The following is a 23904-nucleotide window of genomic DNA, read 5'->3' as shown; positions in this document are numbered from 1 at the left end:
TTTTTTTTATTTTAAATCTGGTTTCAATTTGGCCACTGTTGGTGATATTTAGAGAGTAAACAATTGAATGACGTTAAAATTGCCAATAATGGGGAAATGACATTAAACTGGAGTAAAAGGAAGTCATGTGATGCACACATCAGCTCGTTTATTTTTGTTTTATGGAGTTAATCAATTTGGCAAGTGAGGCATCTATATACTGTCGGTATATTGCGTGCAGTCCTGCTTTAGCCCTGGCTTAATGGCGGTAATTAACTGCTTATACAGTTTAGTATTAGTTCTTGTCATATTTTTCTTTCACAACCATGCCACTTCTGTGTCTTCAGATGAAATTATTCTTTAGGATAAGTTGGTCAGAAAGCTGGGAGAGCAGGCCATTCCTTTCACTCTTGATCTTCCCGAGAATGCGCCTGCCTCTGTCACGCTGCAGGCTGGTAACGAAGACACGGGTGCCCCTCTTGGCGTTGAATATGAGCTCAAGTTGTTTGTGGCCGAAAACAAAGAAGAGAAACCGCACAGGTAAATGGGATACCTATTATTACGATGTGTAAATGGCACGGAACAGTGCTGTTGTAGTTAGAAAAGGAACAATATAAAAATCCTGCTCTCACCCGAAGACAAAAAGAAGTTGATGGGAACACGCATAATAGAGTTATTTAGAGAAAAAAACCGCTCTTTGAAGAGCACTCCTTTCCCGATTTCCAAACTAACTTGTACCAACTTGCACAACCATAGGTGCTAACGGGCTAGTGAGCATTGCAAAATGGCAATTTTGTACGTTTGAAAAGTAGTTTTCAAACTTATGGCCTCTACTAACATTTTGTGCTTTAGTTCCATGGTTGAATTGAGTTCAGTTGACGACTTTATCTAAAATAAAAAACCTTACATCTGCTGTTCTAATTAATTGAGAAAATTAGCACGAGATCAATCTTATGTAGAAAAAAAAAGCTTTTTCTAGTGATATAGAATATTGAGGGGTGTGGGGGAATTCTTTTCTCTCTTCACTGGCCAATTAAAGTGAAATAATAGCTTTAAAAAATAATTACAAAAAAACTAATTCAAAATTTAAAAAAAAAAATGATTTGAATTTTGACATCTTGAATTCAAATTATGTATTTCGCAATCACGAGTGTGTGTATGTAGGCGTGTGTGTATGTGTGTTTGTGTGTGGGGGTATGTGTGTTTGTGTGTAAGGGGTATGTGTATGTGTGTGTAGGCATGTGTGTTTGTGTCTGTCTGCTGGCATAAGTGTGTGGGTAGTTGTGATTATGTGTGTGTGAATGTTTTTGTGTGTGCGTATGTGTAGGTGTATGTATGTATGTGTGTGTATGTGTGTGTTTTTTTGTGTGTGTATGTGTAGGTGTCTGTATGTATGCATGTGTGTATGTGTTTGTGTATGTGGGACATGGATGCAACCTGGAGACGACTTTCGCTATAGGAGCAGCATCGTGAGGAGCCCGTCGACGGTGATGCTGCAGAGGGTGGTGATGGGAAAATAAAATCAAAGGACATCAAAACAGTCAAGTAAGAACAATAAGCAATCGTGATTGCTCAAAAAAAAAAAAAAAAAATTGAATTTTGACACCTTGAATTCAAATTATACTTTTCGCAATCACGAGTGTGTTTGTGTGTGGGGGTATGTGTATGTGTGTGTAGGCATGCGTGTTTGTGTATGTGTGTGTGTGTGGGGGGGTAGGTGTATGTGTGTGTAGGCATATGTTTGTGTCTGTGTGCAGGCATGAATGTGTGGGTAGTTGTGTGTATGTTTGTGTGTGTATGTGTAGTTGTGTATGTATGCGCGTGTGTGTAGGACATGGATGCAACCTGGAGAGGGCTTTCGCTGTAGGAGCAGCATCGTGAGGAGCCGGTCGACGGTGATGGTGCGGAGGGTGGCGGTGGGAAAATAAAATGATAGGACGCCAAAAGAAGTCAAGTGAAAGCAGTAAGCAATCGTGATTGCTCAAAAAACGACATGCAAACCAACGGTACTCAACGTAATTTTCTACCAAATTTCAAGGCTGTAGGTACTATGAGGTCTCTTGATCGCAGACCTGCCACAGACGGTATTTCACAATTTTTTTGTAGTAACTTTTGTTTTATTACATTTGAAAAAAAAAATGAAAATACACGGAATAATGTATGTAAATAGGTAAAATTTGACACGCATGCTTGAAATGTCATGGAGGTTTATCGTATTCACGAAAAAAAGAAAGTATATGCGCAGGATTTTTATGCAGGATGGTGCTTTAACCCATACTGCTAGGCATGCGAAAGATCTCTTCTGCGCATCATTTAGTGACGATCGCGATCGACCGACATCAATAGGGATGCTAAAAGATAACATCCAACGCCAATGACCCAACATTTTAATTTTTTCGTGATTTCAAACTATAATTTCAGGAGGAATTCGGTTTCCATGGCGATCCGGAAGCTCCAATACCACACCCCAGGTCCACTAAATAGGCAACCAAGCGCCTTAGTCACTAAGGGATTTGTATTGAGTCCTGGAAAATTACAACTTGAAGTCACTCTGGACAAAGAATATTATTTCCATGGCGAGAAAATTGCAGTTCATCTGGTGGTCACCAACCATTCAAAAAAGACAATAAGGTAAGAATTGTTCTAATAATAATGGGGTCGTTTCCAAAATTTTAAAAGTATTTTTTTCTGAAAGAGCATGCTTAAGAACATAGGAACTGACAATTTTTAAAATAATTTGCTTAAATTTAATATTTTTAAAAACTTACTTAAATCGGTGCGTTTTTACTCTTTACGCTTCTGTCGATGACATCTCAAATGATGAAACGCCATTCAATGCTGCCTATTAACAGAGCAAAATATTTAATTCGCATCTTTACTCACTTGTATTGGCAACGATATGGTTGATAGCAAGTGTAGAACGCAATTTTAATTCACTTCTTCATTATCATAACGTGGAAACGTGGTAGAAAGATTTGCCAAAGAGCATTATTTGTGACGTCATCAAGACCACGCCTTGTTTGAAAAATCGGACATTAAAAAAAATAATTAAAAAATAACTGTTGGGAAAATAAAAGTATTTTCTGGGTTCATGTTTTTTTTTTGCTTATTTTATCAATTTCAGTGACAAAAAGTACTACTTTTGACTAAAGGAAACAACCCCATTGAAAATAGTAAGTTTTTTTTTTTTTAATATAATGAGGAATGTTTTCCAACTTTTAATAAAATAAAGAGTACCTATCAATACGTGCTATTTTCTGCGACTATATCTGTGTTTTTGTATTTTTCATTGGTGATTCCTTAGCGATTTAAAGCTACCAAGCAAATCAAGAAATATTCTAACACAATGAAAACTTCACAAAGTAGACTGTTAGTCCAGGAACCATAGTACATTAAACTTTGCGTTAAATCCGGTAGTTCTGGTATTGTGGTGAGTTGTTTACAAAATTGGTCCAATAAATAATCCGAGTTCGTGATCCTTAATAACGCAACATAGTCATAAATCGAAACTAGTATGTTGTGGCCATCACGAAACTTTCTTCTATATTTTTCTTTTTTTTTTTCTGATCCCTCCCCATGCTTGACGAGGAAGCAATATTCCCAACGAAAACAAAATGACACATGCAAAAACTTGACTACCATCCCAATGTCTGAATTATTGCAAAAGCAAAGCAAAGAGCGAAAATTGAAAGTTATTTTAAAAGCCTTGCTTGAATTAATTACAAATATTTTATTTGTTAACAAACATAAGATGGCAACAGTTAAAAATTTTAAATCATTGAGATAATATTTCCGATCATTTCCATTCAATTAAAATCACGAGAAATACGCAGACGACAATCTATTACGATTTATCTTTCTTATTGTTGCATTAATAAAGCTATTTTTATTCAAAAAAAAAAAAAAATCAACACCTCTAGGAGCGATTGGCGTCAAAATTGAACCAAAGCCTGTTTACATATGGATTCACATATGTTCCAAATTTCAACCAGAACGTAGCATTACTTCTTGAGATAGAGCACTCACAATGGAAAAAAAGAACGGGTGATTGCGCTACCCCCTTTTTACTTTCTTCTATATCTAATATATAGAAGAAAGTATTGGATTCGTGCAAATTTTCGAATTTCGAATTTTGACGGATTCGAACGTTTTGAGGTGTGCTGAGTCCATTTCGACTATTTTTGGAAAATGTCTGTCTGTCTGTGTGTGTGTGTGTGTATGTATGTGTGTGTGTATGTATGTGTGTCACGTCTGTGTGTGACCAGTTTTTTGTGGCCGCTCTACAGCAAAAACTACCGCATGAAATCGAACGAAATTTGGTACACATACAGTGGCTCCCAAAAGTCTTCGTACACCTACGACTTTCAACGAAATAGGCCCCAATCCATTGGTTAGAATTAATATTTCGGAATAGGTATTTAATTATAAGATCTATGATTAATTTTTAACAAAACTACATGAAAAGTTTTTAAAACATATTAAAACTTAATTTTTAAAAAATCAAAAACCAAAAAGTGCCGGAAATTCTATGTCACAAAAGTCTTCGTACACTTTATAAAATGTCTATATATTATTGAATAATCTAACTTTTTATTAAGTTATTAATTAGTATAATATCATACAGTATTCATAACACCTTTTAAACGTCTGGGAATAGATTTCATTCTTTTTCTTTCTTTTTTTTGCGTAATTTCTGAGTAAGTGTTCAACCACACTTCGAGTCTTACTGTTTCTAGCTCGATTTTCGTTTTAAAGCCGTATTTTCGTAATCTAGCCTATAGATATCTCTAAATACGTTACATTAAGTTCAAATCTGGAGATTGAGGGGGTATTTTCTGAATTTTAGAACGATTTTTGAGGCACTAAACGCGAACGTTGAAAACCGAGTGCTTCATATCGTTATCTTCATAAAAAACAAAGTTGTTTCCAATAACCAAATTTTTGGTTAAGAGTTCAAAATTGGTTTTTAAAATATTTAAAGGAACAGTATGATTTATTATTTCATCAAAAAATTCCAAACTACCAAGTCCTGATGCTGATATGCGCCCTCACACTAGAACACCTCCACCGTCCTGATTAACTGATCCAACTAAGTTCTTAAGATTAATTTCCTAATTTTTCTTCTACTTACAATTATGCAACAATTTAACCAAAAATGTTGAATTCATTTTTATCTGTAAATAAGACGTAATTCTTAAACGTTTTTAGCTTATTTATCCTTGATTTTGCGACGAAAAGCGTAAGCTTTGTGTTTTTCGTGCGAACAAGAAAATTTCTGCGGGAAGAGGCCCCATTTAATCCAGCTAATCAGAGAACTTGGTGAAAAATTTTAGGTGAAAATTAAACGCAAAATTTTTCTTTTAGCTCTGTAGAAACTTTTACAGCACTCAAATGCGTATTTTTTATAATTTTTTCAACTTGAAATCTCCGATCACGTTTTGTCAACTTTGCCGGTTGACCTTTTCTTACCTTGTTTTCGGTCCGATTCCTTTGTTTAAAGCATTTTATCAAGAACTCTACTATACAAACAAATAAATTAACTAATTTAGAGTCATTTCAAACCAATTTACCGCAACAGTGGGAAACAAATTCGAATTTTGAATGGTGTTTGCGGTTTTTTACGATTACCAGCGATTTTATAGCAATAAGCACAATATTAAGAAATAAATAAACAAAAAATTAAAGCCAAATGACTTATAAGGGTCAACACAATGCAAAAAATATTAATAAAACGGCGTATGATAATTTTAATCATGAATTTATTCGAAAAATATTTGAGTGTACGATGACTTTTGTGGCGTGTTATTTCTCTGTCTCTTCGTTTTCTGACCCATTTCAAAAAGTAGATCCGTTAATATTTTGGAAAAACCAAATTCTAAATACAAAAGTATTTAGAATGACATAGGAATGATGTGAAAAAATATTGGACTCCATATTCGAATTCAGTTTCGAGTTATTTTGGTTTTACTAAAAAATTTCAAAGTGTACGAACACTTTTGGGAGCCACTGTATGTGCCCGTATGTGAACTTGTGCCCATTGGTTTTTGGCGCGAATTCCTCCAAGGGGGGTGGAGCAATGGGACGTTTTTTGAGTTACGCGTGCTTGCTATTCCTCAGAAAGTAACAGGCGGAATCAAACAAAATTTGGTTTATATGTTGCCATTAACAGGAACAGGTGCTGATTCAATTTTGGTGTCAATAACTCAAACGGGGGTTGAGCTATAGAACGTTTTTTGGTCGTCAATTGTGACTGCTGTATCTCAAGAAATAATGAACGGAATGAAAGAAAAATTTATCGGCAAGTAGCCCTTAGTGGGTATAAAAGCTGATTTTATTTTGGTGTCAACAGCTAAAAAGGTGGTAGCGCAATCGCCCGTTCTTTTTTTCCATTGTGAGTACCCTATCTCAAGAAGTAATGCTACGTTCTGGTTGAAATTTGGAATATATGTGAATCCATACGTAAACAGGCTTTGGTTCAATTTTGACGCCAATCGCTCCAAGAGGTGTTGATTTTTTTTTTTTTTTGCGAATAAAAATAGCTTTATTAATGCAACAATAAGAAAGATAAATCGTAATAGATTGTCGTCTGCGTATTTCTCGTGATTTTAATTGTATGGAAATGATCGGAAATATTATCTCAATGATTTAAAATTTTTAACTGTTGCCATCTTATGTTTGTTAACAAATAAAATATTTGTAATTAATTCAAGCAAGGCTTTTAAAATAACTTTCAATTTTCGCTCTTTGCTTTGCTTTTGCAATAATGCAGACATTGGGATGGTCGTCAAGTTTTTTCATGTGAAATTTTGTTTTTGTTGGGAATATTGCTTCCTCGTCAAGCATGGGGAGGGATCAGAAAAAAAAGAAAAATATAGAAGAAAGTTTCGTGATGGCCACAACATACTAGTTAGCTGTTGACACCAAAATAAAATCAGCTCTTATACCCACTAAGGACTACTTGCCGATAAATTTTTCTTTCATTCTGTTCATTATTTCTTGAGATACAGCAGTCACAATTGACGACAAAAAACGTTCTATAGCTCAACCCCCGTTTGAGTTATTGACACCAAAATTGAATCAGCACCTGTTCCTGTTAATGGCAACATATGGACCAAATTTTGTCTGATTCCGCCCGTTACTTCCTGAGGAATAGCAAGCACGCGTAACTCAAAAAACGTCCCATTACTCCACCCCCCTTGGAGGAATTCGCGCCAAAAACCAATGGGCACAAGTTCACATAGGGGCACATATGTGTACCAAATTTCGTATGATTTCATGCGGTAGTTTTTGCTGTAGAGCGGCCACAAAAAACTGGTCACACACAGACGTGACACACACACGGACACACACACACACACACACATACACACACACAGACAGACAGACATTTTCCAAAAATAGTCGAAATGGACTCAGCACACCTCAAAACGTTCGAATCCGTCAAAATTCGAAATTCGAAAATTTGCACGAATCCAATTCGCAACTCCAACGAACTATATGGGGCACTGCAGTCACTGTCTAATGGCGGACGAAAAAACTAAAACAAACTCACGCCGTAGCGTAGAAAGTGCTTATAAGCCTAGTAATTTTCGTTTGTATGCATGACTTTTTTGTTTTATTCTTTTTAAATCAATTTTCAAAGTCTTATGGATATTCTGGCTCATGTAAAAAGAAATGAGAATTCAAGAAGCATTACTAAACATTAGAAATTAATACAAATTTCGTAGTTCGTCGCTGTAAGTAGCCATTTCCACGATGTCGATTTCAAAATTTATCAATTCTTGATGAAACTACATTTTTATTGTAGCCATATGAACACTATAAATATTTCATGTAAATAAACCTTTGTTTATTGTAGTATTGTTACAATGTGAGTGGCAACATTGGATATTGATGGAATGCGAGTTATTAATAAATGGTTTAGAGTTGGGTTTATGCTAGTTTGATTTATGCTTAAATGCTGAACTTATTGTTATCATATATGCTATATTTTGGCGACGAGAGTTAAATAATTGCGAAAAGCAGTGAAAAGGTTTTATTTTGAAAGTGATGGATAGATTATATGAAGATATTCCGAAATTTCATCCATTTGGCGACAAAGGAACAAGAGCTATCAGATGGACAAAATGGTTGCGATCTTTTCAATTGTTTATTGAAGCTAAAGGTATTACTAATGTACATCGTAAGAAAGCTTGTTTATTACATTATGCTTTAACAGATGTTCAAGATATTTTTGAAACATTGACAGAACTTGAAGAGGATAGAACTGAACCGGCTGATGAATATATGACTGCCGTTTCTATGCTAACACGAAAATTTGCGGTTTCTGGAAATGAAGCGTTTGAAAGTTTAAAATTTAGAGATATGTCGCCAAGGGAAAATGAAAGTATGGATTCATTTATAATTCTACTTCGCCAACAAGCAGTTTTATGCGGATTTGTAAAGAGTGAAATTGATCGACATATTCGAGATCAAATCATTGTGAAATGCCCATATAAAGAACTGAGAATTAAATTAATTGATGAACGAGATGCGTTATCTTTAGAAAGAGCTGAAGCTTTATGTCGTTCCTATGAACAGTCTCGTTTGGAGTCAGCAGCCATAGAAAATATTTCATCGCCAGAAGAACACCTTAATAGATTGAAAACGAGTTCAATGCAAAAGAAGAAAATAAATTTTCGTGAAAAGAATAATTTAATTTGTTGGAAATGTGGGAAAGAAGGCCATATTTCAAAATCACTAAACTGTCCAGCCAAGGGGAAGAAGTGTCTGAACTGTGGATTTTTCGGACATTTTTCAAGGGTTTGTAAAGCGCCGAAAAAATTTAAAGAGAAAGAAAAGATTGTAAGAAATCTTAATTCTTCTGGTAATGAAGATGAAAATGAATTTGTGTTTTCACTTCCATATAATAACAAAAGTGAGTATATTACATGCATTGTGGGAAATGTTAAGATACCTATGATTATTGATTCGGGTGCTAGCTGTAATGTAATTGGAAAAAAAGAATGGGAAAGATTAAAATCATCAAAAATCAAATGCAAAAATTATTTAGTTGATAAGAAGATATATTCCTATGGAGATAAGAAGCCATTAAAAGTATTGGGTGCTTTTAGAGCTAGTATAAAAGTAATGCATGGTAAACAGTTGGAAGATATTGAATTTTTTGTATTTGAAGGTGAAGGAAGCTCGTTATTGGGTAAAGAGACTGCTATCAAACTTAATGTACTGAGGTTCGGATACAATGTAAATGAATTAAATATTTCTTCTGAAGTGAAGGATTCAAGTTGTGAAGATGTTGTTGGAAAGTTTCAAGATGTGTTTCAAGGCATTGGTAAATTAAAGAACTTTCAATTGAAAATTCCAATTAAAGATGATGCAAAAGGGGTTGCACAACCAGTAAGAAGGTTACCATACAATTTAAGATCACACGTGAAAGAGTTGATAAATGATTTGTTGAAACATGACATAATTGAAAAAGTTGATGGTCCAACTCCATGGGTATCACCTATTGTCGTTACGCCTAAGAAAGAAGGAAAGTGGAGACTATGTGTAGACATGAGAATTGCAAATCAAGATATAGAAAGAGAAAGATTTCCTATTCCTCTAATTGATGAAGTTTTGCATGAACTAAATGGTAGCACAGTGTTCAGTAAACTGGATATGAAATGGGCATATCATCAAATTGAACTCAAAGAAAAATCGAGGAACATTACTACTTTTTGTACACATTTAGGTTTATTTCGTTATAAACGCCTAATGTTTGGAGTAAATTGTGAACCAGAAATGTATCAGCGAGTAATGACTCAAACATTTCAGAACTGCCTAGGAATTTGCATTTATATGGACGATTTAATTGTTTATGGAAAGAATAAAAGTCAACATGATGAAAATTTAGAAAATGTCTTAAATGTTGTAAGAGAAAAAGGACTTACATTAAGTAAAGATAAATGTAAATTTAGATTAAAAGAAATAACGTTCTTAAATCACCACATTAGCAAAGAAGGTATTCAACCAACAGTGAAAAATAAAAATGAAGTTGAAAATTTTCGATGCCCCAAAACAGTCAGTGAAGTTAGAAGTTTTTTAGGATTAGTCAATTTTTCTGCAAAATTTATTCCGAATCTTGCAACAATTGCGGAGCCTTTAAGAAAACTAACGAAAAAAGATGAAACTTTTAACTGGGGTCCGAAACAAAATGAAGCTTTTGATAAATTGAAGAAAATTATCACCAACTCGCCAACTTTAGGATTTAATAATCCAGATTCACGTACAAGAATTTACTGTGATGCTAGTCCAGTAGGACTCGGAGCAGTGTTGGTCCAGTTTCAGAAGGAAGGACCCAGAGTTATTCGCTATGCAAGTAAAGCACTTAGTAGTGTGGAGAAAAGATATTCTCAAACAGAAAAGGAAGCACTTGCTTTAGTTTGGGCCTGTGAAACATTTCACATCTATACATTTGAAAAAACATTTGAACTGGTCACAGATCATAAGCCTTTGCAGACAATATTTGGCATTCGTCATAGATCATGCGCAAGAATTGAAAGATGGGTGTTAAGGCTGATGAGCTATTCGTACGAAATTATCTACAAGCCTGGAAAAACAAATATTGCCGATCCATTATCAAGATTATTGGATATTTCTGAATCGGTAGAAGATGAAGCAAGATCTAACGAAGAGCAGAATTACATACGTAATATTGTTGAAGTTAATGTGCCCATAGCTCTTAAATTAGAAGACATAAAAATTGCTACAAATAAAGATCACCATCTTCAGAAATTAAAGAACAGTTTACGAACAAACAATTGGGCTAAAGATCAGAGACATTATGAAATAATAAAAGATGAATTTTGTGAAATTGATGGAATTCTGTTAAGAGGTACAAGAATTGTATGCCCAGCAGATCTTCAAGGAAAGTGTTTAGAATTAGCACACGAAGGTCATATGGGAATGACAGCAATGAAAAGGTTACTAAGAAGCAAGGTATGGTGGTACAACATGGACAAAGCCGTAGACAAATTCGTGAGATCTTGTCATGGATGTCAACTGGTTACTATTCCAGATCCACCTGAGCCAATGACACGAACTGAATTACCATCAGAGGCATGGGAGTACATCTCGATGGATTATTTAGGCCCCCTACCAACAGGAGAATATTTGCTTGTTATTGTGGATTATTATAGTAGATATTTTGAAGTTTTAATTACAAGGTCCTTACGTGCACAAGTTTTAATTAATCAAGTGACAGAGATATTTACTAGGTATGGTTTTCCAAAACATGTTATGTCTGATAACGGTAGGACATTTATTGATAAAAATTTCAAGAAGTTTTTACTAGAAAGGGGTATTAAGCATCATCATACAACTCTTTTATGGCCACAAGCAAACGGCCAAGTTGAAAGGCAAAACCGAACGATTTTGAAAAGACTGAGAATTGCACATGCAACAGGAAAAAACTGGAGGCATGAACTTCAAGAATTTCTTTTTGCGTATCGTGTCACACCACATTCTACCACCGGTGTTCCTCCTGGAGAACTAATGTTTGGAAGAAAAATCAGAAGTAAGCTACCTGATATAAGAGAAAATACTGTAAAATTCACAGATGAAGAAATCAGAGATAAAGATAAATTTCTTAAGGATAAAGGAAGACAATATGCAGATCAAGAACGCAAAGCCAAAGAGAATAACATTAATGTAGGAGACATAGTAATTATGAAGCAACAGAAGGAAAATAAAAATGACAACTACGTTCAAACCAATACCGAGACTGTTATTGGAAGAAAAGGAAATGCAGTTACTATAAAAGATCCAAACGGAGTTTGCTACCGAAGAAATATAACTCATATTAAGAAATATATCAGTCATACAAATGAAAAAAATCCGAAAATTGCAGCTGGTATTGAAGACGTAAATGAAGATGGAACAACAGATGAACAGGAAGATCGATCTACATTAATGGTAGATCCAAACGCCTCAACATCAACAATGTCTACAAACTTACCACGACCGATACGACGTGGACAAAAACCTAAGTGGCACCAGGACTATATTTTCACGTAAGAACTGTACATAAGTGTAATTTTAATTGTTTCAAAATTTTGTTTGTTTTCAGTTAAAAAAAAAAAGAAAAAAAAAAGAAAGAAAAGAAGGGATGTAGTATTGTTACAATGTGAGTGGCAACATTGGATATTGATGGAATGCGAGTTATTAATAAATGGTTTAGAGTTGGGTTTATGCTAGTTTGATTTATGCTTAAATGCTGAACTTATTATTATCATATATGCTATAGTTCGTCGTTGTAAGTAGCCATTTCCACGATGTCGATTTCAAAATTTATCAATTCTTGATGAAACTACATTTTTATTGTAGCCATATGAACACTATAAATATTTCATGTAAATAAACCTTTGTTTATCAGTGTTATCAAAAGAGGAAGATGAAAGATCTTTGTTTTGTTTGGCTAGCGCTAATTGTTTTACATTCGGTTTCGTATGTTTCTAATTTCTGAATTATGATTTAATTCTATCATACATCATCAATAAAATTCTCACGGATACATGGCGGTAGTTTTCTTTTTAATTGATCTTCCATTATTTCTTTAAACTTATCGAATTCTGTTATCTTTCTACCATTTTAATCCACACATGATAAAAAATAAAAATGGTTTACAACTGACATGCAAAATCTCGCCAAGCAAGTGTTCTTTGCTCGCACAATACTAAAACTATAACCCTAAAATATAATCGCACTATTTTGGCGATGAAAATTCTCAGCGTTAAACATTTTTCATTCCGTTCTACGATAATACTGCATACAATCCTTCTTTTGAGCTTAAGATAAAAAATAAAACATATTCTCACCAATTCACACAAAACAATAAAAAAAATTTACCTCGTATAAAGTTATCCTCTTCCAAAAAAAAAAGCTTCGAATAGACTTGCAAATGCGAAGTTTGTTAATCCAGAGTTTTTCTTTGTTTAGGATTTCACGCCATTTACGACAGTCAACTCACTTTTTAGAGGGAAATAATAAAGGCTAACATTATTTTGAGGAGCTCGAGAATAACATTAAGGGAAAAAACACTTTCTATTGCTGAAAGCAATCCAAGACACATCGAATGCGTTAATAAATACTCATAACAAACTGCCTATGTTTGCTCAACAGACATACGTGGAACGCAATGTTTTAGTTTTTTCGGCAGTTATGTAAATTACCGCAAGGTAGCGCATTCGAGCGCTGGAGTTGCGAATACTTTCTTCTATATATTAGATATAGAAGAAAGTAAAAACAGAGGGTGATCACATTTCAAGCTTTCTTTACAAAGTTTGTTATGGGTGGCGCACTATCTGTCAAGGCTAAGCCCATATGAAGAAATTGATGAGAGGGAAAAGCATGAATGTACAGTGGTGGTAAAAAAAAAATTGCATCACCCTCACATTTTCACAACAATGGGATTATGGGAGAAGTTTTGGTCGACCGATTAACGATGAATGTATGTGAAACTCTGCAAAACTTATGAAATAAACATTTAACAGCAGGAATCCGATAATTGTTTACGTAGATGGGGGCTGTCTCCGGGCCAAGGCCAACTGCTGACCCCATGCTCATTTTTCCATTTCTGAACCTGCGTGTGAGTTTAGAGAAAAAAAAATTACTTAACCCCATGTCAATTTAAGTCTAATGGCAGGATAAAGGTTTTTAAATTGTTATTTACCAGTTTTTCCCTATGGCATGGAGCAGAATCATCCTGGAACATGACGTTTGGAACTGAAGTAAAGTGATCCCGGGTAGTACACTGTAAAAACGATTCAGAAACGTTCCTGGAAAATAATAGGCAGCTGATGTGCCCAATTTCAACCAGTAATATTTCTTACAAAAACCAGGAACGTTTTCCGATAAAAGTCAGTAACCTTCCTGGGATACTGGGAAATCTTCCCTGTTAAAGCCAGTCGTGAACCTTCTAGAAAAACTGAGTAGGTTTAATGTATTCGATTATAACCTTCCTGGCTTACTAAGAAAAGCTCCAGAAGCATTAGCGCAACCATGGCCAAAGCTAAGCGAATAATTTCAAGCAAGAACTAAACATATTCCTTTCTTGCAATTCCTGCCTCGCAAAGCTGCAGCTATCCAGTGACTTATTTGCTCCCATTGGGAGCTTAGCCAATCCAGACGAGCCGTAACTAAACTACAACCGATACACTTAATAAACACGCTCAGTCAACCTTTAAACTGGTAGCAAAAAACATTTTTCACACAAGTGAAAAGTCTGCATTCGTGCATCTTTGCATCTTTTAGCAATTCAGGAAACTTTTTTGTGAAGATACTTGATTTTGCGGGGAAATAGGTGAAAACCTCTGAAATCTCGAAACGTTCCACTGAAATAACCAGTAACGTTTCGGAATTTTTTTACAGTGTAGGAAGCAATTTCTTCTCCGAAACGCCAATATACACCTGAGCGTTTACTGTTCCTTGCACAAAGTGAAGCCCACCAACTTCTTGATCAGAAATACATCCCCAAATCATCTGGGATACGGGATGCTTGACTGATGTGTTGAATGCAATCGGGATGATATTCCTCTCCTTTGCGGCGCGGGTGATGCAATTTTTTTTACCACCACTGTCGATCTCAGCAAGAAATATGACAACACATATTTGTTTCTCTGCATGTTAACGTAAAGGCAAACTTTTGCCAGTTAATTTTTGGACAAAAGGTGAATTTTTAATTCCAATAAAGTCGATATTTTTAATGCATATATATATATATATATATATATATATATATATATATATATATATATATATATATATATATATATATATATATATTCAAAAGGACTGGGAATAGAAAAAATGTCCCTTAAATAGAGGTGTCCCTTATTCAGATGTGTCCTTTAAAAGAGAAACTACTTTATGTTGAAATGTTTAGCCGCCTTGTAACATGTCATTTTGAACATTTACTTATCCAGGAACATAAGAGTGAATGCCATCCAAAACACCGAAGTGACGATGATAAATGGCCATTACAGCAAGGCAGTTGCTGGAATCGATTCAAAGGAAGGCTGCCCAATCATTCCCGGAGCAACTCTGTCCAAAGTTTTCTACATCATTCCATCCGCAGAAGACAATAAGGTGAATTTTTAATCTTTCATTCGTGCAGTGAGCCCAGGGCCGTCTGAAGAGGGAGGCTAGCGGGGCAATAGCCCCGGTCGCCAATATATGAAGAGGCGCCATAAACTAAGTTTTTTCTGGATTTCAATTTTTTTAAAGTATTTTTCTTAAAATAGTTTTTAAGATTAAAAAGTTAAAAAGTCAGTACTCCAACGTTATTAAGCACAAAACTTGCAAATGATTGCAGACACGTGTTTCGGTGTTATAAGGAACACCTTTTTCAATGCAAAGAAGTGTGAGCTTTTGGATGAAAAGTCATCCGAGAAAAGCAACACGGTGGAACAGGAGATAAGTGTAAATATCAAAAAATAGAAATTAAACGAAACAAAAAAGATAAAATGACACCTGGAGACAAAATTTATTATATAATTCCATCAGGGAAAAAAAAACCGTTAAGTAATAAATTTTAAAAGAAAACCCTTAAACAATGCAAAAAGTCCAAAAATTCTTTATCTAGTTTTTAAGATCTCTAACATATTTGATTTCAGATTACAAGCAGGACCTGATTACCCAAAAAGCTCGAGAAGCTTCAGCTTCCCTTCAATTTTTTTTTTTTTTTTGGGGGGGGGGGGGACTAGATTTTACAGTAAAACTGTGTTTAACCAAAAAAAAAAAAAAACATTTAAATGTTTTTCTTCAAATTGCAATCAACTTTAATTACGTACACAAAATGTTGATTTTGATAATGTTACTCTATTTTGTCAAAATTTCAATCAAGTCAACTGTTGTTCCGGGTTTCTTAGTTGGATGGCGTTGGAAAGTCACTCCACATCTCCCACCAAAGCAGAGAAGGTCTTGTTACCATTCGGGGGAGATTTGGAGGAGTTGTCTTCTCTTGTCCGTGTAATATCAAAACCGTGTTGCACAAGAACCGTGTTATACGATAGACGCTTGTTCATGTTTAATTATGTAATAATTGAAAATAAAAATGTTCCGTACTTTTCCATTATACACCCGCTATTTTGGAGGCGAGGGGGGGGGGAGCCAGAACATATTCGCCCCGGGTGCCGTCCTCTCTTTGGACGGCCATGATACCTTTCGACGAACCCTCATTGATCCGGACTCTATTAAACCGGGCTTCGTTTAATCCGGACAGCCATTTATTTGTGCAAATTAAAGGCGAGTCGGCACTATAATGTATTTTTAGGGCTGTATTTTGTGTTTTTGTAATTTTCTATTATGCAGTTTTATATTTCATTCTCTTGAGTTTCAAAAACACTTCATACTGTGTTTTTTATATGCTTTGTCTCAATTTAAAGGTTATTTTTGCTTAATTCATACTTTCACTAATTTAGACGACCTGGATCCCCCATTATTTTGGATTAATGAGATTCTACAGCATTAAGCTACACCCCTATTAAATATTTAGTTTTACGAGTAATTCATATTAGTTGGCTCTCTGTTTAACGACGCTGTATTTAACGACTTTCTCTATTTAACGCCGGCTTTTCAGGGTCCCAGATGGTCCACTATAGCGTTAAAAGCATTCTATTTAAGGACGATTTCTACTTAAGGACGATTTTTTGTGTTCCCTTGAAAGTCGTTAAACAGAGAGTCAACTGTATAAGATACAGGAGAGACTAAACGCCCCGAAAAAATGCAGGTTTTTGAGAAGGGGGGGGGGGTGAATAAGGACAGGTTTTATTTTAAAGAGCTCTGAATAAACTTTTAAAAAGTTTTACGTTGTTAGTTTACTCATACATATAAAATCTTTCCTTCATTACAATACTAGAAAATCGCCCGTCAAGATATGACGGATGAAAATTACTTCTACATTTGAAGGAAGCATTTGCCTGTTTGCTAACATTTTCATAGTTGAAATTTTAACCCAAACTCCAGTAGATGAACCCTGAACTTCAGTTACTTCAGTAGATAGCGTTCATTGTTTTTCGTTTCTTCATTCCCCTGAAATGAGAGTTTTACCAGTAAAACAGTTAAGTGACCGGATCAAGTTCGCCTTTCCCTGCATTTTTAACATTACCAAAACATACTATAAAACTATCATGCCGTGGCATGAGTTTCAATGTTGATGATTTCAGGGGCGTTACTTGATCCTTAGCTGTTATATATATGAAGATTTCATACTTTTGAAATATTGAGTTTTGTCACGTGATTTTGTTTTTAAATTTAAAAATAATAGTTATGTAGTTTTCAGTCAATGCGCTGCTGAAATATAAAGAAAGTGAGAAGAAAAGTCAAAATATGCAGAAAAAATCCCTGTGTGGTATTTTTAAAAAAGGGTACAGGGAAAAGAAACATTCATTGGAATAGGAGGAAAAACTTTACTTTGGGTTAGAAATTGGCTTACTGGTAGGAAGCAAAGAGTAGTTGTGAGAGGAAATCATTCTAATTGGAGTGATGTTTTAAGTGGGGTTCCTCAGGGATCAGTTTTAGGGCCTCTTTTGTTTATTATATTTATGAATGACATCAATGAAAATATTTCTGGAAGCATGAATTGTTTTGCTGACGATGTAAAAGTTATGGGGATTGTCGAAAATGAAGAACAAGTAAAACAGCTGCAAGAGGATTTAGATCATATTACTAAGTGGGCAGATAAATGGGGTATGGCAGTTAATGTAGGGAAATGTCAAGTGCTACACTTAGGTCATGGAAATAAGCGTATGAGATATCGTCTACAGGGTTCAGTCATAAATCAGGCAGAAAATGTTATGGATCTGGGTGTCTTTATAAATCAGGACTTCAAGTTTAGTCAACAGTGCTGTATTGCTAGTAACAAAGCCAACAAAATGCTTGGGTTCATCAATAGATCTATTTCAAACAAATCTAAGAAAGTTCTTCTGCCTTTATATAGGAGTTTAGTAAGACCTCATTTGGAGTATGCTGTTCAGTTTTGGTCGCCTTATCTGAAGAAAGATATTTTTGTATTGGAAAGGGTTCAAAGAAGGGTAACTAAATTAGTAAGGGGACTCTCAGATTTAGATTATGATACCAGACTTAATAGGCTTAACATGTATAGCCTGGAGCAAAGGAGAGTCAGAGGGGACATGATTCAGTTATTTAAATTTATCAAAATGAAAGATGTAAATGGATTAAATTTTTGCGGGGAAAGCAGGACAAGGGGTCATTGTTTTAAGCTATTTAAATCTCAGGCTAACTTGGAAATCAGGAAAAACTACTACTTTAGCAGGGTCGTGGGCACTTGGAATAGCTTACCGGAAGAGGCGGTAATGAGCAAGGGAGTGGATAGCTTTAAGAGGGCTATTGATCTTCATTGGGGACTAATTAATTGACTAGGACCAGCCTAGCTGGGCCCAGAGCCTGTTGCTGGTCGTCACATTTGTATTTGTATTTGTAAATAAATAAAAGTTGCAACTGCAGACCGTCTTATTTGATTGATTAATGAGTCGCTAAGAAGTCAAGATGCGATTCAGTCCAGGAAAAAAAACTTACATTGCTAAAATAAACACAGATTAAGCTTATAGGGATAACTTGTGGAACCCCTGTTCTGTCGCGGAACACAAAAGTTCCAGGGAACATTTGGGTTCCGCGGAGCCCACGTTGAACCCTTCTCTAAATGATCATAAATGGGAATTCGAGAAAGAAGGCATAAAATCCTTAGCAGTTTTCAAGAATAGAAACAATAGTATGGTTAAAATTGATACGCTATCATCCACAGCACTCGATTCCCGGATTTGTCCATCACCGGAATCTTTGGAGTGGGACCGGAGACGAAGCATTTTAAAAGTCTCAAACAAAGTGCTGAGTTGAAAGTTTTTCAAAAATGATCATTCTTCCCGAAATGGAGAAAACTAAGGTCTTTTAACAAGAAAAAAAAAGAATGTTGAATAAAAATCTTAATTCTTTAAAAAAGAAATCTTTAAGTCAAAAATTTCCAGTTGCTGTCCCTTCCCTCCTCATTCCTTCATTCCCCTTTTCTAGGTCTCTATAGTTGTTTTTCGTTCATGATTTTCTCTAGTTCACTATCTTTTCAAAATTCATTACTATAAAATTATAATTTGTAAACTGTTATAATAACATAACTTGAAATTACAATTTAGTCACTATCATTAGTGGTGTATTAGTTCTTACCAGCAAATAAGAATTAACCACTAATACTTGTATGTACCCTTAATCCTTTTTCTGCTCCGGAAATGTGTTAATGTGTGGGTTCCTTCTGATGAGATTTTCTTTATTTAAAAAAGAAAAGAAAGTGAAGAAAATAATAATGATTTGAATTTTGACTTCTTGAGTTCAACTTATGTTGTTCGCAAACACAAGATGCGATAGGACCCTACTTGATGAGTTTCTTGCTGTTACGAACGGTCCCTGTCCCTTTGAATCGACTTTTTTAATACTCGACACTCTCGACTTTGCACAATCCTCTTTAGACAAAAACATCATCAAGCACACAACAACCCTCCACCATGTGCATGTCCGTCATACGAGGCGGTGGCGAGTGTGTGTGTGTGTGCGTGTGTGTGTAGGACGTGGGCGCCACCGCCTATAAGGAGCAGAGGCCGCTGGACTGTGCTGCTGATGGAAGTGTTGAACCAGAGGGGTGGTGGACAGCAGTGCTTGCAGATTGCAGAGGGCGTGGATCCAGAAATCAAAGGAACATCCACTGCAATCGAGTAAGAGCCAATCATTGGTTGTTTAAAAGGGAGGAAAAAATTAGCACGAAGGAGGAAAACTTCCTGCACGGAAAATGGAGGAACGAAACCCTTCAGATTTTAGGCTTGAAAGCTCGCAGTACCTTTTTTCAGATTCTTTAGGGGCTGGACCAGAGGAAGAGGTGGTTTAGTGGAGCCTCTCCCCAAAATACATGACCTAGCAAAACAATTCGTATACATACATGAAATACAACGACAGCTCAGTCAATTCCAGCCGAGGACTGCAGTTTCGTGCTTATTAGCACTCATCAACCCGGCATAGGAAGTGACTGAACTGGAGGTGGAAAGCCTCTTAAAGAAGCCCAGAATGCCAAACAAATTGGTAACTAATACAGAATTAGCATTGACCAGATGAGTGACCGAAGCAATGGCTCGGTTCAACTCGAATAATTTCTGCTTTAGCCCTGGCTATAGGGCGGTAACTTACTGAATTGGTATACATATTAGATATGCATTCAAAACATGGTAAACTTTCTCTACGAGATGCCGGTATTGAACAATCTGGTTTATCGAATCCGTGACAGAAGTAACTCAAATCTCTTTTCCGTTAATTTCATTACGAAATCTACTTCATATACATTTCTCAAAGTAGGTAAATTAGTCGCCCACAGTTTTGTCTGAACCTCCGCATTCTATTTTCAGGTCAAACGAGGCGTCGCCTTGGATGGGTTGTTGAGAGATAGTGACACCAACCTGGCCTCCTCCACCCTGAACACCAGCGATGCCATCGGCATCGTCATCTCGTACATGATAAGGGTGCGACTGTACATGGGCGCCATCGGCGGCGAGCTCGTGGCCGACGTGCCCTTCAAGCTCACCAGCCCCACCCCCGAGAAGCAGAAGGAGGTCTCTGGCATGCAGAAGCGGGTCCGCAAGCAGCTGTCCAGGGAGATGAGCACAGATCTCATCATTGAAGACTTCGCCAGGAGGCGCCAGTTCAGCGAAGACTACGAGTAGAAGCAGAGATTTGAGCTGTCTCAAATAAAATACACTAGTAAAGTCATTGGAGATTGTAATGTGCAGTTGAGAATAATGACTTTCACGTTGTTTGTTATTTTCTTCTTTGTTTTCTTTGTTGTGTGTTTTTTGAAATCGTTATGCAGGTGAAAATCTTAGAGCAGGAATTAGTAAATGGAGGGAGCAAGTCCAGTCATTGGTTTAGCAAAAGCTGTCACAAAGACGCTAAGTGACGTGACTCAACAACGACGAATGGTTGACATGTTTTGCGTGAAACTAGCGAAAGAAACCTGATTTCGTCCAATGCGTTGCTTTTTTAAAACCTATCACGTGATTTGGGATCTTTGCTTCACGAATGAAAGTCTTCATTCCCTTCATTTTAACTCTTATCAATCGTAAAAACTTACTCAAGAAATTTAACGCGGAATTCATCTAAAGAGACTACACTGTAAAAGCAATTCAGAAACGTTCCTGAAAATAAATAGGCAGCTAATGTGCCTGAATTCTGCCAGTAACTAACTAAGTAAAAAGATTAAAGTTTCCAGTTAAAACTCAGTGACTTTTCCGAATATAACCTGGAATCTTTCCAAAGAATCCATAGACCTTCACAATAAAGATTAGTCACGTTTTCGGAAAAAATCACAAACCCTACAAGAATACTTGTACATGTTATTAGTAATTTCTTAGCGCCATTCTGATTTACTAAGAGAATTTCTAAATTATTTTGGAAAACAGGACCAAAGCTAATGCAGAACTGCAAGAAAACATTTAGCCCCTTATTTACCTGCACTTCGTGCACTTGCAAAACTACCGTATCGTATCCGGAGACTGTTTTCCGCACTCTTTTGAGGCTTTTAGTCAATCCAGAAGGACTGTGATACATTTGAGAGAAAAACGCTTAATCCTGATAATATTTTTAAACTAATCTTCTTCATGATGAATGATAAAAAAGTGATATAGGTTTTGGAGTTTTCAATTATTGACATATTTCATATAATTAAAATGATTAATATTGGCCTCGTATTGAAAGCGAATAAAAGCACGTAACTAGCAAAAATGTACTAGACACAATTCAGTATATGTTGCACATACACAGAATGTCCCAGCAGGCCCACCCAAACTCTGCAGTCTGCACCAGCCAAACTCCTCATACTTTTCATTCAATTTTTTCTTGAAAACTATAAGCCTTGGAGGTACAATTTCGGGTTTAATTATTATTTTTAAAGTACGTCTCGTGAACACTGGCTTGTGCAGATTTCAGACGATTTCATCTTACATACACTGCACGGATAGATTATATATGTATACGCTTGCCAGACGTCCCAGTTTGACCGGCTTTCAGACCAAATCCCACTGTCCCGTCGGTATATTTCATGTCCTGAGTCCGGGTAAAAGGTAAATTTGATTATAGACAATCAAAAAAGTCTACAAAAATTTCTGTGAAGGATCCGTAATTGATGGGGCGTTTTAATAGCCTTTTTAGAAAAATATTATAAAAAACCAAAAATATAAAAAGTGAAAGCAAAAAATAAGCGCGCAGTCTTAAAGTATTTTAATCTTAGTATACAAATAATTCAATTTACTTTTGTGTATGCAAATGAAGAATAGTACAGGAAAGATTAATTCGAAATAAAAAAAAAAAAGACCCTTTTTCGCATGAAAGAAGACATCACATAGGAATGCTCTATGACTCTACTTCAAAATTGTTAGAAAATAGAAAAAACTTTTAATTGTCTCTAATCTAAGAAATCTAAGTTGTTGATTTTTTTAAAGAAAAATTCTAAAGTTAAAATAAAACAAGTGTTTTCTGACATGTTTTTTGAAATGGATTTTATGCAAAAGTCTGTATAACCTGTGTATTATCGATTTGGTCATGGTTTTATTCGATTCAGCATTAAAAAAATACGTTAACCCCACTTTCCTAAAGAGCATAGTTGAAATTCCCCCCCCCCCCCCGCCACCCAAAAAAATGGAGGAAGCATACAGCAAAAAGTAGGGAACTTTTGAGATTTAAACGATTAAGACATAACAAAACTGTTTGTGAAGAAAAAATTGAGGTTTTAATTTTTCCCAATAAAATACTAATTTTACTGGACTATTGCGACAAAAAATCTATTTTACATTAAAAGTGTGTTCCTCTTTGTTATACCAATGAGAATTCAATCCGTTGACGTTTGCACTGCCATAAGGAAATTTGGCGCTCCATCGAAGGTGCCTGCATTACCACTTTCTGGCTGATAGGCTACCTTTGACATAAAAGCTGTTTTACAGCAACAGTGAATTGCTGTTTTATGCACCGATATAAATTTATAAATTTTGTCTTAAACGTGCTAGCTGTATTTGGAAATTTAGCATTCCACTATAGGTAGCTGTATTCCCATTTCCTTTCTAAAAGATTTCCTTCGATATACCAATGACCATTCAATCTAGACGTACGCACTGCATTAGAAAATTATCACTCCATTAAAGGTAGCTGTATTTTCACTTCCCAGCCGAAAGGGTATCTTTGACATAAAAGCTGTTTTACAGCAACAGTGAATTGCTCTTTTGTGCACTAGGGTGGGTCGAAAAATCAGGGCTGAAGAGTCGGAGTCGAAGAGTCGGAGTCGTACTGATTTTCGGCTAAAGGAGTCGGAGTCGTTAGAAAGCATGCCGACTCCGACTCCGGGTTTCTTTTTTCCTTTCATATTCACTGACTCTCCTTGCATTTTTTAAAAACTGACTACCAATTGAAATGTTAGGCAACAAAACATGCATAAAGAGCTACTAATGAGAAAATAACTGCCATTATGGCAATCAGCTAGCCTGGGTGTTTACCGAACTTTCTGTAGCCGTACCTCAGTTTGCTTGCATTTTTAATTAACTAATAGCAACTGTCAGCAAACGGTTTTGTTGCCTAACATTTTCAAGTAATCATTCTAAAATAAAAGTAGAAATATAGTGTTTTGTTCGATCTCAGTTACAAAAAAAAAAAGTAAAAGGAAATTAACACTTAAGTAAGTCGAGGCCCGTAGCTCAGGTGGAAACTTTTGAGGGCGATCGGCAAATTCAAATAAGGTCTGGCGTGAAAGCACGAATCCAAAAGATCCGATGAAATCATGTTTTTTTTTCTTTATTAAGACTATTTCTATAAGCTTGGTTCTCACTAAAAAGTATGGAACAAAATAAGTGT

The 23904-nt window shown here is 35.7% G+C and overlaps 1 protein-coding gene across 1 annotated transcript in view; it reads left to right on the top strand.

Moving 5' to 3' along the window:
- Positions 1-20829, top strand: part of LOC129233779 (arrestin, lateral eye-like) — a 40843-nt gene extending 20014 nt beyond the window's left edge. Inside the window, exons 3-6 of the mRNA XM_054867756.1 lie at positions 344-519; positions 2401-2610; positions 14943-15105; positions 20418-20829. Of these exons, the coding sequence (XP_054723731.1) occupies positions 344-519; positions 2401-2610; positions 14943-15105; positions 20418-20732 (864 nt within the window). The 3' untranslated portion in view covers positions 20733-20829. The remainder of the gene's footprint in view (positions 1-343; positions 520-2400; positions 2611-14942; positions 15106-20417) is intronic.
- The last annotated feature ends 3075 nt before the right edge of the window (positions 20830-23904 follow it).

Source organism: Uloborus diversus, unplaced genomic scaffold (genome assembly GCF_026930045.1).
Source record: "Uloborus diversus isolate 005 unplaced genomic scaffold, Udiv.v.3.1 scaffold_714, whole genome shotgun sequence".
NCBI lineage: Eukaryota > Metazoa > Arthropoda > Arachnida > Araneae > Uloboridae > Uloborus > Uloborus diversus.
This window is presented reverse-complemented; position numbering and strand designations above follow the sequence as displayed.